General features: G+C 47.5%; 2 protein-coding genes across 6 annotated transcripts; one reads left to right on the top strand and one right to left on the bottom strand.

Annotated features, from left to right (window-relative positions):
- The first annotated feature begins 1,318 nt into the window (after positions 1-1,318).
- On the top strand, positions 1,319-5,233 carry lyrm5b (LYR motif containing 5b). Of its 5 annotated transcripts, none has more exons than XM_032538091.1 (3): positions 1,319-1,454; positions 3,681-3,735; positions 4,098-5,233. In XM_032538091.1, exons 2-3 carry the CDS (start codon positions 3,688-3,690, stop codon positions 4,302-4,304), a joined length of 255 nt encoding a protein of 84 aa, XP_032393982.1. In that variant the 5' UTR covers positions 1,319-1,454; positions 3,681-3,687; the 3' UTR covers positions 4,305-5,233. The 5 variants fall into 5 exon arrangements, with proteins under 5 accessions (XP_032393982.1, XP_032393980.1, XP_032393981.1 ...); XM_032538089.1 differs by having other exon boundaries at positions 3,301-3,735; XM_032538090.1 differs by lacking the exon at positions 1,319-1,454 and adding an exon at positions 1,991-2,047 and having other exon boundaries at positions 3,687-3,735.
- On the bottom strand, positions 5,112-14,603 carry si:ch211-59o9.10 (E3 ubiquitin ligase BIG BROTHER-related). The gene is made up of 8 exons (XM_032536441.1): positions 14,231-14,603; positions 13,253-13,347; positions 13,094-13,177; positions 12,291-12,366; positions 11,982-12,073; positions 10,991-11,103; positions 7,112-7,211; positions 5,112-5,330 (listed from the first exon to the last, which is right to left on the bottom strand). Exons 1-8 carry the CDS (start codon positions 14,601-14,603, stop codon positions 5,256-5,258), a joined length of 1,008 nt encoding a protein of 335 aa, XP_032392332.1. The 3' UTR covers positions 5,112-5,255.
- Positions 14,604-14,704: the final 101 nt, after the last annotated feature.

Raw genomic sequence — 14,704 nt, 5'->3', positions numbered from 1 at the left:
AGCTAGGTGGGGGGGGGGGGTGGGGGGGGACGGACTCCTGGACCTCTGCGTTGAGACATGTGCGCCTGCTCTACCGCTGGGCCACCCTGGCCGCAATGTCCCTCGTTAAATAATAATTTGTAATGAATTATTTATGACAGCGACGTCTTAATAACGGAAATATGTTTAAATCCTGAGAAAGAAAGGCGACAAAAACGTAATAAAAGACGTAGAAAGACGGAAGTTATGCAACGATGGGTCTGAAATAGGGACAAAAAGACAGAAGAAGGACAACGTCTGGCTTCACTTTATTTAGGGGACAACCCGCCTGGATTGGACTGTTTACTGGACCTTTCTAATATTTTAGACTCGTGTATTTATTTATTTATTTATTTATTTATTTAAATATTCACTTCTTCTTTCTCAGTGTTTCTGTTCTGTACAAAGATCAATAAACTAAGTTTGAAGAAAACAAATAGACAGTAGAAGGAAGACAACAGAGACCCTGTGAGGGGACACGGCCCCCTGCAGTCCACCAGAGACTCTGAGGGGACACTACCCCCCTACAGTCCACCAGAGACCCTGTGAGGGGACACGACCCCCCTGCAGTCCACCAGAGACCCTGTGAGGGGACACAACCCCCCTACAGTCCACCAGAGACCCTGTGAGGGGACACGGCCCCCCTGCAGTCCACCAGAGACTCTGTGAGGGGACACTACCCCCCTGCAGTCCACCAGAGACCCTCTAAGGGGACACTACCCCCCTGCAGTCCACCAGAGACTCTGTGAGGGGACTCAGCCCCCTTGTAGTCCACCAGAGACCCTCTAAGGGGACACTACCCCCCTGCAGTCCACCAGAGACCCTGTAAGGAGACACGGCCCCCAGCAGTCCTCCAGAGACCCTCTAAGGGGACACGGCCCCCTGCAGTCCTTTAGTTTAGGTGCTCCTGCATGGTGTATAATATAATAACATATATTTGAGATGTGTTGTTATTTACAGGCTTTAACGTGTTAAAACACACTCAGGTTATATTTTAACTTCTCATTCCAGGTGAATAAATAACATAAAGCTGCATTATTTTAATTATTTTACACATAAATCGCCTGAGATCTCTACAAAGAAGTCGGCACTTTAATGGGTGACAAAAAGACCTTCTGAAGAATTAAAATAACTAAAATTAAAATGAACTTTTCATAGCGAAATGTCCCCAAAAAAAACAAAAAATACGTTTTTCAAAACAGTCAAACACAAAGATGAATACACAACAAAAACACACCAATTAATCAATAACCAAAATATAAACACAGCAGAGACAGTTCAGTGAGAAATATACCAACAGCGCTTTAAGTACATGTGCGCATGTGCGAAACTCAGCGGACCCGTTTGTGTCTGTCTCGGGGGATAACTATCTTTATGTGTGTGTTACTCTTCGGTTGTTTACGTTCCCGTTTCACACCGAGCTCGTGACTAAAAAGGTCATTATAAACAACCGTTTAACGTTAATCGTTACGCCGAGTCGTTAAACAAACCACCGACACCGACTAACCGACGCAGAGCGAGTTGTAGCAGCTTGTAGGTCATATTAGCTAACGGCTAACAAGACGTTAGCCGTTACGTACGTTATCTTACGTGTTTTTAGCCGTTAGCTTAAGTATTGTAGCCGTTAGCTTACGTACGTTATCTTATGTGTTTTTAGCTGTTAGCTTAAGTATTGTAGCCGTTAGCTTACGTACGTTATCTTACGTGTTTTTAGCCGTTAGCTTAAGTATTGTAGCCGTTAGCTTACGTACGTTATCTTACGTGTTTTTAGCCGTTAGCTTAAGTATTGTAGCCGTTAGCTTACGTACGTTATCTTATGTGTTTTTAGCATAGACTATATATATATATACATATATATATATTTATGTTAATATTAACGGTCTATGGTTTTTAGCTGTTAGCTTGCGTATCGTAGACGTTATCTTACGTACGTTATCTTACGTACGTTATCTTACGTACGTTATCTTACGTGTTTTTAGCCGTTAGCTTACAGAAAGCTTCGGCTGCAGAGGTCATCAGGTACAGAGACAACTTTACTCTGAATAATAACTCCGGAGAAAGTTCGCCACAGAGACATTAAAGTGTTTTAGTGGACTGTTGTTAAAGTGACTGTTACTAACTAACTGTTAAACGAGTTGTTAATGCGTTCGTTGTTAGCGGAGAGGCTTAAAAGACGTGTTTGGAATTCAGGTTTTAAAGCTAAAAGAGGCTAAAATAGAAGCTAATGCTCACCGTCAACAACTTAACCCTCATGTTGTCTTCATGTTGTCCTCATGTTGTCTATATGTTGTCTTCATGTTGCCCTCATGTTGTCCTCATGTTGTCTTTATGTTGTCCTCATGTTGCCCTCATGTTGTCCTCATGTTGTCCTCATGTTGTCTTCATGTTGTCTTCATGTTGCCTTCATCATGTTGTCCTCATGTTGTCTTCATCTTGTCCTCATGTTGTCCTCATGTTGTCTTCATCTTGTCCTCATGTTGTCCTCATGTTGTCCTCATGTTGTCTTCATGTTGCCCTCATGTTGTCAAATTTTGATCATTAAATAACTCATTTCTTGCATTTCTATCTTTTTCTGAATCAGTATTTGCTGGAAATATATTTATATGAAGAGAAATACAAGTTATAATCCAAATATAAAAACAACCCGGTAGACCTCAGACCTCCTGACAGACCCCGGTAGACCTCAGACCTCCTGACGGACTCTGGAAGTAGACCTCACCTCCTGACGGACTCTGGTAGTAGACCTCAGACCTCCTGACAGGACCCCAGTAGACTTCAGACCTCCTGATGGACTCCGGTAGACCTCAGACCTCCTGACAGGACCCCAGTAGACCTCAGACCTCCTGACGGACTCCGGTAGACCTCCTGACAGGACCCCAGTAGACTTCAGACCTCCTGATGGACTCCGGTGGACCTCAGACCTCCTGACAGGACCCCAGTAGACCTCAGACCTCCTGACGGACTCCGGTAGACCTCCTGACAGGACCCCAGTAGACTTCAGACCTCCTGATGGACTCCGGTAGACCTCAGACCTCCTGACTGGACCCCAGTAGACCTCAGACCTCCTGACGGACTGAGTGTAGTTACTGAGTATTTTAAATTAAATGTACTCTGCTACTACTACGTATTAATTTTTACTTTCTTCACACCATAACAATTCCTTATTTATGTAAATATTGTACATATCCACACTCCTTATTTCTTGTATTTTTATATTTTTACTCTTGATATTTATATACCTCTCTACATCCCTCTATCTTCATGTCTGTGTGTGTAACACAGACCCCCCCCCACAGAGACCAGAGAAGTGTCCCTGGTACCTGTGGGTCTGAGGTCTGAGACCAGAGAAGTGTCCCTGGTACCTGTGGGTCTGAGACCAGAGAAGTGTTCCTGGTACCTGTGGGTCTGAGACCAGAGAAGTGTTCCTGGTACCTGTGGGTCTGAGGTCTGAGACCAGAGAAGTGTCCCTGGTACCTGTGGGTCTGAGACCAGAGAAGTGTTCCTGGTACCTGTGGGTCTGAGACCAGAGAAGTGTTCCTGGTACCTGTGGGTCTGAGACCAGAGAAGTGTCCCTGGTACCTGTGGGTCTGAGACCAGAGAAGTGTTCCTGGTACCTGTGGGTCTGAGACCAGAGAAGTGTTCCTGGTACCTGTGGGTCTGAGGTCTGGGATGGCGGTGAACCCTCTGAGGGCCGAAGTGGTCCGGCTCTACAAAAACGTGAGTCTGGACTTCATTAATCACCTGTGTGGTCTTTAAGATCGTTTTGGGGCTTTTCCTTTATTCTAGTGACAGTCACCGTTTTGTTATAAAATTTGTCACTTTTCTGTTATTTTGCCTAATTTTTTGTCCCTTTTTCAGTTTTTTTAACCTAATTTTGTCCCCGTTTCTATTTATTTGCCTAATTGTTTTCTGTTTTTTTCACTGATTTTAAAGGCGACAGAAAACGTCGGCAAAAGTGACAGAAACCAAATTCTAAAATGTGGGACTTTTACTTTTGAGTTTTTTTTTCTCCGGGGGGGGGGGGGGATGTTTTTTGGTGAGTGTGGTCTCCCCTTCTTACAGTCCGCTCTCCTTCCCAGCTGCTCCACCTGGGACGGGAGTACCCTAAAGGCGGCGAGTACTTCAGGGACCGCCTGAGAGCGGCGTTCTCTAAGAACCGGGGCGTGCAGGACCCGCAGCAGATCCGGGACCTGATCTCTCGGGGGGAGTTCGTGGCCAAAGAGCTGGAGGCGCTCTACTACCTGAGGAAGTACCGAGCCATGAAGAAGCGCTACTACGAGGACTAGGACCCCCCAGACGGATCAGAGACTCGGGGGGGTGGGGGGGGGGGGGGTCTACAGCGCTACGACACAACACAAACCTCTAGTTATGATCCAGCTCGCGTCTCTACGACGGCCAATCACAGACGTTATGAGACGTTGATGGGAGCTGCGTGAATAATAAATATTTTCACTGTTATCGTTTGTCTGTTTGGTCGACAAAAAAACCCCCAAAAAATAACGCAGACATCAAAGAAAAAAAAGTGACAAAAACATCTGCAAAGGCGACAGAAAACGTCGGCAAAAGTGACAAAAATAACGTTTTTATTTGTCGTGAACCTTGATTGACAGGCGGCAGATCTGATTAATGTCTTTGTCACTTTGGTTTTTTCTCAGTTTATTTTCAAAAAAAAAAAAAAAAAAAGTCAATGTTTTGTTCAAATTTTTGTCACTTTGTTTTGTTTTGTGACAAATTGGGGGGGAAAAACTGAAAAAGTGACAGAAAGCAGATCTGACCTGCATATCGACCGAGGTTCACAATCAATAAAAAGGCTTTTTTGACACTTTTTCTGGGGTTTTATTAATTTAATTAATAATTTGTCACTGGTTTTCTTCTAATTCTTTCAGGTTTTCCCCTAATTTTGTTTTGTCACTTTTTGTTTCCCCCCAGTTTGACAGTTTCCTAATTTCTGTCACATTTTCTGTTTTTTCCTCTTTTTTGTCCCTCTAAATGAGCGAGGGGCCGCATCCGGCCCGCGGGCCTCGCGTTGGACCCCCCAGACTCCCGGCCCCGTTACATCCCACTGTAACATGATGTCATCAATAAATAATCCAGAAGGAGTAGACACCAGAGGGAAAAGTCTCGACATTTAATACAGAACGACAGCAGCAGGTTAAATAAACAGTATAAAAACAGACGAGTTGTCCTTTAAAACCACGGGGACGGGGACGCCCCGTCGCCCCGGACGACGGCCGCCGTCAGAGGGGCTGCGGGGGGGCGAGGCCGGCGCCGTCCGCCAGGTTGGCTCTGCAGACGGGACAGGTGGCGTTGTCCTGTCGGAGGGGGACAACGGGTCAGCCGCTAACCTGGAAAGGAGGACACCCTGGGGTTGTCCTCCCAACAGATATTTGACATTTTTTGTCCCTTTTTCAGACTTAATTAGTTTCCTCAACCAGCACCTCCGTAGTTTTATACTGTCTGGAACTCATGCTCAATAACCCTCATTTACATAGAATTACACCGAATATTATAATAAAGCAGAAATTATGAATTATTTGAGAGATGGGGAGACAGAGGGGGAGACGGAGACAGAGATGGAGAGACAGAGGGGGAGACTGAGACAGAGAGAGATGGAGAGACAGAGGGGGAGACGGAGACAGAGAGAGACAGGGGGAGACAGAGGGGGAGACAGGGAGAAACAGAGAGATGGAGAGACAGGGGGAGACGGAGACAGAGATGGAGAGACAGAGGGGGAGACGGAGACAGAGAGAGACAGAGACAGAGAGAGATGGAGAGACAGAGGGGGAGACGGAGACAGAGAGAGACAGGGGGAGACAGAGAGAGATGGAGAGACAGAGGGGGAGACGGAGACAGAGAGAGATGGAGAGACAGAGGGGGAGACGGAGACAGAGAGAGACAGGGGGAGACAGAGGGGGAGACAGGGAGAAACAGAGAGAGATTGGAGGAGAGAGACGGAGACAGAGATGGAGAGACAGAGGGGGAGACGGAGACAGAGAGACAGAGGGGAGACTGAGACAGAGAGAGATGGAGAGACAGAGGGGGAGACGGAGACAGAGAGAGACAGGGGGAGACAGAGGGGGAGACAGGAGAAAACAGAGAGAGATGGAGAGAGAGAGGGGAGACGGAGACAGAGATGGAGAGACAGAGGGGGAGACGAGACAGAGAGACAGGGGAGACGGAGACAGACGAGATGGAGAGACAGGGGGAGACGGAGACAGAGAGAGACAGGGGGAGACGGAGACAGAGAGACAGGGGGAGACAGAGGGGGAGACAGGGAGAAACAGAGAGATGGAGAGACAGAGGGGGAGACGGAGACAGAGGAGGAGAGACAGAGGGGGAGACGGAGACAGAGAGAGACAGAGACGGAGACAGAGAGAGATGGAGAGACAGAGGGGGAGACGGAGACAGAGAGAGACAGGGGGGAGACAGAGAGAGATGGAGAGACAGAGGGGGGGAGACGGAGACAGAGAGACAGAGGGGGAGACTGAGACGAGAGAGATGGAGAGACAGAGGGGAGACGGAGACAGAGAGAGACAGGGGGAGACAGAGGGGGAGACAGGGAGAAAACAGAGAGATGGAGAGACAGAGGGGGAGACGGAGACAGAGATGGAGAGACAGAGGGGGGAGACGGAGACAGAGAGAGACAGAGACGGAGACAGAGAGAGATGGAGAGACAGAGGGGGAGACAGAGACAGAGAGAGACAGGGGGAGACAGAGAGAGATGGAGAGACAGAGGGGGAGACGGAGACAGAGAGACAGAGGGGGAGACTGAGACAGAGAGAGATGGAGAGACAGAGGGGGAGACGGAGACAGAGAGAGACAGGGGAGACAGAGGGGGAGACAGGGAGAAACAGAGAGAGATGGAGAGAGAGGGGAGACGGAGACAGAGATGGAGAGACAGAGGGGGAGACGGAGACAGAGAGACAGGGGGAGACGGAGACAGACAGAGATGGAGAGACAGGGGGAGACGGAGACAGAGAGAGATGGAGAGACAGAGGGGGAGCCGGAGACAGAGAGAGAGAGAGATGGAGACAGAGGGGGACAGAGAGAGATGGAGAGGTTCCTTTAACCCAGAGGACGTCTGCAGCGTTACCTTCAACCATCGGTCGATACACTGGACGTGGTAGTCATGGAAACAGGGCAGGATCCTCAGCTTCTCCTTATTGGTGTAGTCACAGAAACAGATCTGACACCTGTCAGCCAATCAGCAGAGGGACAGACAAGCCAATCAGCAGAGGGACAGACGAGTCATCAGCACTTTAAACCAATCAGCAGAGGGACAGACGTCAGGACGTTATGAGACGTCGGGACGTTATGGGACGTCGGGACGTTATGGGACGTCGGGCCGTTATGGGACATCGGGACGTTATGAGACATCGGGCCGTTATGGGGACGTCGGGCCGTTATGGGACATCGGGACGTTATGGGGCGTCGGGACGTTATGAGACATCGGGACGTTATGGGGACATCGGGCCGTTATGAGACATCGGGACGTTATGAGACATCGGGCCGTTATGGGGACATCGGGCCGTTATGGGGACATCGGGCCGTTATGAGACATCGGGCCGTTATGGGGACGTCGGGACGTTATGGGGACGTCGGGACGTTATGGGGACATCGGGACGTTATGGGGACGTCAGGACGTTATGGGGACATCGGGACGTTATGAGACGTCAGGACGTTATGGGGACATCAGGACGTTATGAGACGTCAGGACGTTATGGGGACATCAGGACGTTATGGGGACATCAGGACGTTATGGGGACATCAGGACGTTATGAGACGTCGGGACGTTATGGGGACATCGGGACGTTATGGGGACATCGGGACGTTATGGGGACGTCAGGACGTTATGGGGACATCGGGACGTTATGGGGACATCGGGACGTTATGGGGACATCAGGACGTTATGAGACGTCAGGACGTTATGGGGACATCAGGACGTTATGGGGACATCAGGACGTTATGAGACATCGGGACGTTATGGGGACATCAGGACGTTATGAGACATCGGGACGTTATGGGGACATCGGGACGTTATGAGACATCGGGACGTTATGGGGACATCAGGACGTTATGGGGACATCAGGACGTTATGAGACGTCAGGACGTTATGGGGACATCAGGACGTTATGAGACGTCGGGACGTTATGGGACATCAGGACGTTATGGGGACATCAGGACGTTATGGGGACATCAGGACGTTATGGGGACATCAGGACTAGGGGTGCACAATATATCGAATCAGTATCGTTATCGCGATATCACGTTGCTCGATATCATTATCGAAAGTCTCGCGATAATTCGTTTTTTAATGCGTCCCGTCCGACACGCAGACGGAGTTCTGAAGGAAAATGAAAATTAAGCGGAAGTGCGTAGGAGGGCGGAGCCAGGCTAGCGTCGCGCCTCCGCTGGAACATAAATCAGTGAAGAAATAGACAGAGACAAAACAAAGCGAAAGAAAAGAAAAGACTAAGGGATGCCCTGGATTCGTGGGGGTTGCGTCCAGAGCATCAGGTGGCTCTAACGCCTGACAACGGGAGCGATATAAAGAAGGCTGCGGAACGCAACAAATAGCAGAGGCTACAATGTTTTGGACACCTGTTGCACAATGCTGTTGGTAATTATTAAATTATTTGTAACTTTCATTAAATGTATAAGGGATAGGATTTTTATTAGTGTATACACTGACATAATATTGTATAGATCTCGAAGCTGACACAGTCCTATATTTATTTTATGTGACACATTGCAATAAAATATAGACCCATTTAAATAAACCTTTATTTCTTTTTCATTAGTATTTGTTGCTATAACTTGTTTTAATAGATACAAAGTGCTACATGTATTCAGGGCTGTAGTACTCGAGTCCGGACTCGAGACCGTTTTTCTATGGACTCGGACTTGTCTCGGACTCGGCCACTGGTCTTGCCCAATATGACTTTTGGTCTCGACCGAGTCCAGGTGTCTTTATTATGTTGATGATAATATTGGAGGGAAAGTAAAACCCAGTCCAGGTAACGTTAGCTAACGCTACGCCGTTGTTTGCTAATGTTAGCTAACGCTACGCCGGTGTTTGCTAACGTTAGCTAACGCTACGCCGTTGTTTGCTAATGTTAGCTAACGCTACGCCGGTGTTTGCTAACGTTAGCTAACGCTACGCCGGTGTTTGCTAACGTTAGCGCACCAGCGTTAGCCTAGCTTACTAACGCTAGGTAAATATTACGGCTGCCTTCGGAGTTTCCTATATCTGCGTCCACGTTGTCAACATAAGACCTGTGGCGTTAGTTTGAGCCATCATTGTATCACATGAAATAAGCTGAGATGGGTGGGTTTCTGTTACGTTATAAAAAAAGCTAACTGGCTATAGTTAGCCCGTTTGTATGCTAGCGGACATTAGCTAACGTTGCCGAGGTGTGTGTGTGTGTGTGTGTGTGTGTATGTGTTTTTGCTTTTATATCAACAAATAACCCAAATGGATTGTCTTGATACTGTATGTCATGTGTATAATGCATAAGACCTTTTTTTCTGTCCTGGACTCGGTCTTGACTTGGACTCGAACCTCTTTGGACTTGGTCTTGTCTTGGACTTGACTAGTCCTGGTCTTGGACTTGTCTTGGACTCGACAAAGGTGGTCTTGACTACAGCCCTACATGTATTATGCCTTGAGTCATGACCAGTGGTGGAATTTAACTAAGTAGACTTACTCAAGTACTGTACTATGTTGAGTTAATTGTACTTTACTTGAGTCTTTTCATGCCACTTTAGTTACTTGTTACTTTTCAAATTTAGATTTTTTTGCACACAAAACAGTTTATGAAGTAAAATGTTTTATTATAAATGTAACTACACACAGCCATATAACGGCCTATAAGTCCAGCTGAAATGATTAGACCATTAAACACACCAGTATTTACACTTTCTAAAATGTGATGATTACTCAGCTTTGAGTACTTTTACTTTAATACTAACTTTATATACATTTACCTGATGATATACTTGCATGCTTTTGCAGGACTTTTACTTCTAACAGAGTAATTCTACAGTGTGGTATTAGTACTTTTACTTAAGTAAAGGATCTGAATACTGCCTCCACCACTGGTGATGACTTGGTGTTTATTTAGGAATATTTTGATTTTGTCTTTACTTAATTTTATCTTTAGAAAACGCAATTAAAGATGATGCTCGCATTGACGAGGCTACAAAGCTGTCTGTTGAATTAAACCTTGTGTTGTAAGAATTTGTTTTAATTGTTATTAATCTATTTTTATGCGTTTTCCCATAACTTTTGTAATTTTACACATGTTTAAAAATATCGAAATTAATATCGATATCGCAATATTCATTATCGATATCGAAATATCAAATTTGTTTCAATATCGTGCACCCCTAATCAGGACGTTATGGGGACGTCAGGACGTTATGGGGACGTCAGGACGTTATGGGGACGTCAGGACGTTATGGGGACGTCAGGACGTTATGGGGACATCAGGACGTTATGAGACGTCGGGACGTTATGGGGACATCAGGACGTTATGAGACGTCAGGACGTTATGAGACGTCGGGACGTTATGAGACATCAGGACGTTATGGGGACGTCAGGACGTTATGAGACGTCAGGACGTTATGAGACGTCGGGACGTTATGAGACATCGGGACGTTATGGGGACGTCAGGACGTTATGGGGACGTCAGGACGTTATGGGACGTCAGGACATTAGGGGACATCGGGCCGTTATGGGGACGTCGTGACGTTATGGGGACATCACGACGTTATGGGGACATCAGGACGTTATGGGGACATCAGGACGTTATGAGACGTCGGGACGTTATGGGGACATCAGGACGTTATGGGGACATCAGGACGTTATGGGGACATCAGGACGTTATGAGACGTCGGGACGTTATGAGACATCAGGACGTTATGAGACATCAGGACGTTATGGGGACATCAGGACGTTATGGGGACTCACCGCGTGTTCCCGGCGCCGGCCTGGAAGGTTTTGGTGGGAAACCTCTGGATCTGTCCCCGGGTCAACTTCCTGGACACGACGGGTCCCTGGCGGTCCTCGAACGCCAGGAGAGCCTGGAGGACAACGACCCCCCCCCCCGAATATTACACACATAGTATACAAATACATTATAATATATTACACACATAGTGTACAAATACATTATAGTAATATACACACATAGTGTACAAATACATTATAGTAATATACACACATAGTGTACAAATACATTGTTTTTTTAATGTATTTGGACAATTTTGTTTTGTCCACAGAAAAAGGGACAAAAAGATAGAAAAAAATGTCCCAAAAAAGGAACTGCCATCCCAAAATGTCCAAAAAAAAAAGGACAAAAATATCAGGAAAAAAGTTATTAAAACTGTTATAAAACTACAGGAACCGGCCTGTTATTCCCGTCAGGGACACCCGGGGACACCCGGGGACACGTTGGGGGACGGAGTCAGGGGTCAATGGGAGAAGTGTCCAAAAAAGGAACAAAAACATCAGAAATGGTGTTAAAAAGGGACGGTTTGGACAGTTTTTTGTCAATGTCGTTGTCCCTTTTTGGGACAGTTTTTGTTTTGTCCAAAGAAAAGGGACAAAAATCTAGAAAAGAATGTCCAAAAAAAAAAAGGGACTAAGACATCACAAAGTCTCCAAAAAGGACAAAAATATCAGACGTTTGGACGTTGTGGTTTTGTCCAAAGAAAAGAGACAAAAACATCAGAAAACTGTCCAAAAAAAGGACAAAAGACAAGGACAAAATGACAAAAACATAGAAAAAACTCTCCCAAAAGGACAAAAATGTCATTAAAAGTTTTTTTTCAATGTCATTGTCCCTTTTTGTGACAGTTTTTCTGATGTTTTTGTTATGTCCAAAGAAAAGGGACAAAAAAAGAGACAAAAAGATCAGAAAACTGTCCTAAACGTGTCAGATTACCCGTCCCGTCCTCACCTCGTAGTCGTTTCCCTGAAGGTCTTCTGAGAGCTCCGGTTGGGCGTTCCTCCTCCGGCCCCGCCCACGTCTTCTGGTTTGACCAATCAGATCTGTGGAAACACACACACAGCCAATCAGCGGCGAGCTTTTATTGTGAAGCCGCCACAGGAAACACAAAGTGTCTTTAAGTCGTTAAAACGTGTCGACGGACCAGGAAAACACAAGAAAGGGCGGATTTATTATATATGTTAAATATAAAACATACATACACACACATATTATATATATATATATATATAATATAGGGGGTGTGTTTTCTGGTGTTACCGTGCTCCACGGCGACCAGCGGCGAGACAGCGGCCGGGAGACGAGGCGTCCAGCTGTCCTCCGTGTAGGGATAATACTGCAGAGGACACCAAGACACGGCTGTTATTAAAGGACCTCACATGTGTCTTCATGTAGTAATGAGACGTGTTAGGGGACATACACCCGGCCGGGACGTGTTAGGGGACATACACCCGGGACCTGTTAGGGGACATACACCCGGCCGGGACGTGTTAGGGGACATGCACCCGGCCGGGACGTGTTAGGGGACATGCACCCGGGACCTGTTAGGGGACATACACCCGGCCGGGACGTGTTAGGGGACATACACCCGGCCGGGACGTGTTAGGGGACATACACCTGGCCGTGTTAGGGGACATACAGCCGGGACGTGTTAGGGGACACCCGGCCGGGACGTGTTAGGGGACATACACCCGGCCGGGACGTGTTAAGGGACATACACCCGGCCGGGACGTGTTAGGGGACATACACCCGGGACATGTTAGGGGACAAAGTCAGTGGTCGTCGGGAAAAGTGTCCAAACAAAAAAAAGGAACAAAAACGTCAGAAACAGTTTTTGGACAGTTTTTCTGATGTTTTTGCTTTGTCCAAAGAAAAGGGACATCGACATCACAAAAGTGTCCAAAAAGTACACAACAATAAGGAAAAAAAGTGTCCATAAAGGGACAAAAACATTGAAAGAAGTGTAAAGAAAGAAAAAGGTACAGATATCTAGACAAGACGAGATGTATGAGACGTCAGATCCACACAATGTCCCGGGATGAAGTGCGCGGCGTCTGTCTCACCCTGTGGTGGCTCAGCTGGTGATGAAGAAGATGATGATGATGAAGATGCTGATGTCTGTGTGTCTCCTCCTGGTCAAACTGGGCCTGTGGGAGCGGAGACAGCATCGTGAACATCTGAGTCTCTCTACAGGTGAGACTATCTCAGGTGGAGGATCTGACCTGCAGGCTCCGGGCGAACGCCTCGTCTTCGTCCTCCTGGGCGGAGCGGACCACGGCCTCGTCTTCCTCGTCGCTGATGACGATCTCCTCCGTCCCTGCAGACAAATCAACGATCACGGAGCTAAAGTACTGATTAAATAAGTAAAGTTAAAAGGAGCCCGACAGGGACGTTGTAGAGCGTCCTCTGGTGGAAAGACTATGCAACGCCATCACTAACAGGGACGTTGTAGAGCGTCCTCTGGTGGACAGACTATGCAACACCATCACTAACAGGGACGTTGTAGAGCGTCCTCTGGTGGACAGACAATGCAACACCATCACTAACAGGGACGTTGTGGAGCGTCCTCTGGTGGACAGACTATGCAACACCATCACTAACAGGGACGTTGTAGAGCGTCCTCTGGGGGACAGACTATGCAACACCATCACATCTGCGTGTCTGAACAGAGCAGACAGCTGTGGTCCTAAATGTCCAACACAGGTTTCACTTTGTCTCTGAATAAATGCTGCAGGAGGACTGGGCAATACAGGGATATTGTGATATGAGACTAGATATTGTCTTATATATTGGACATCGTGATATGTCATAAGTGTCTTGTCCTTGTTCTATAGGCTGCATTACAGTAACTTGATGTTGTCTCCTGAACCAGACTGGTCTAACTGTTCTATTATTGGCCTTCACCCACTCAGTCATTACATTATACAAAAAAGCGTCCAAAAAAAGGGACAAAAACATGGAAAAGTGTCCAAAAAAGGGGGACAAAAACATATAAAAGTGTCCAAAAAAGGGGGGCAAAAACATAGAAAAGTGTCCAAAAAGGGGGACAAAAACATAGAAAAGTGTCCAAAAAGGGGGACAAAAACATAGAAAAGTGTCCAAAAAGATAACAAAAGTCCAAAAAGGGACAAAAACACAAAAGAAGGAGCATGAATTTCTGAGGGGACTGATGTCCCTCAGCATTTGCGCGGTGTCCTCACCTGTGGGGGCGTCCCCCTGCTCGCCGTCCAGCCATCTCTTCTCCTCCTCCGTCAGGAAGGACAGAGACTCGGCCGCGGTGGACGCCGCCGCCGTCAGACGTTGCTTCAACCTGCGGCTGAGACAGACAGGACTGTGTCCTCCCGGAGACGCCCCCTCCTCCACCTCCTCCTCTGACACCGGGGTGAGGTAGGACGAGGAGGACGAGGAGGAGGAGGAGCAGGACGCGGGTGGTCTCGGGGCCTCCAGCCAGGGGCCCAGGTGGAGGGCCCTGAGAGACGAAGCTGGAACGAAGCCCCGCCCCCCCACCGCTGCAGACAGGCATCTGCGCTTAGATCTCTGCGGTCGCCCTGGAGACTGAGGACAGGAAGACATGTCAACACCAGGACGCACAGGGCCGGGGACGGTGGACTACGTCACACCGAGCCGGTCCCTGCTACACCCTGTTGCACCCTGGAACGCCCTGCTACATCCTG

The sequence above is a fragment of the Etheostoma spectabile genome, chromosome 15, assembly GCF_008692095.1.
Source record: "Etheostoma spectabile isolate EspeVRDwgs_2016 chromosome 15, UIUC_Espe_1.0, whole genome shotgun sequence".
In the NCBI taxonomy this organism is placed as follows: domain Eukaryota; kingdom Metazoa; phylum Chordata; class Actinopteri; order Perciformes; family Percidae; genus Etheostoma; species Etheostoma spectabile.
Note: the sequence above shows the minus strand (reverse complement) of the source record. Positions and strands in the feature narration are given on the sequence as shown.

Excerpts from the sequence above, each read along its gene's own strand:
- lyrm5b (XM_032538091.1), top strand. The coding sequence starts at position 3,688 with ATGGCGGTGAACCCTCTGAGGGCCGAAGTGGTCCGGCTCTACAAAAAC. Across the intron at positions 3,736-4,097 it reads TGGTCCGGCTCTACAAAAAC|CTGCTCCACCTGGGACGGGA; the intron begins GTGAGTCTGGAC and ends TCTCCTTCCCAG.
- si:ch211-59o9.10 (XM_032536441.1), bottom strand. The coding sequence starts at position 14,603 with ATGTCTTCCTGTCCTCAGTCTCCAGGGCGACCGCAGAGATCTAAGCGC. Across the intron at positions 7,212-10,990 it reads GCCGGCGCCGGGAACACGCG|GTGTCAGATCTGTTTCTGTG; the intron begins GTGAGTCCCCAT and ends ATTGGCTGACAG. Across the intron at positions 5,331-7,111 it reads GTATCGACCGATGGTTGAAG|GACAACGCCACCTGTCCCGT; the intron begins GTAACGCTGCAG and ends CCCCTCCGACAG.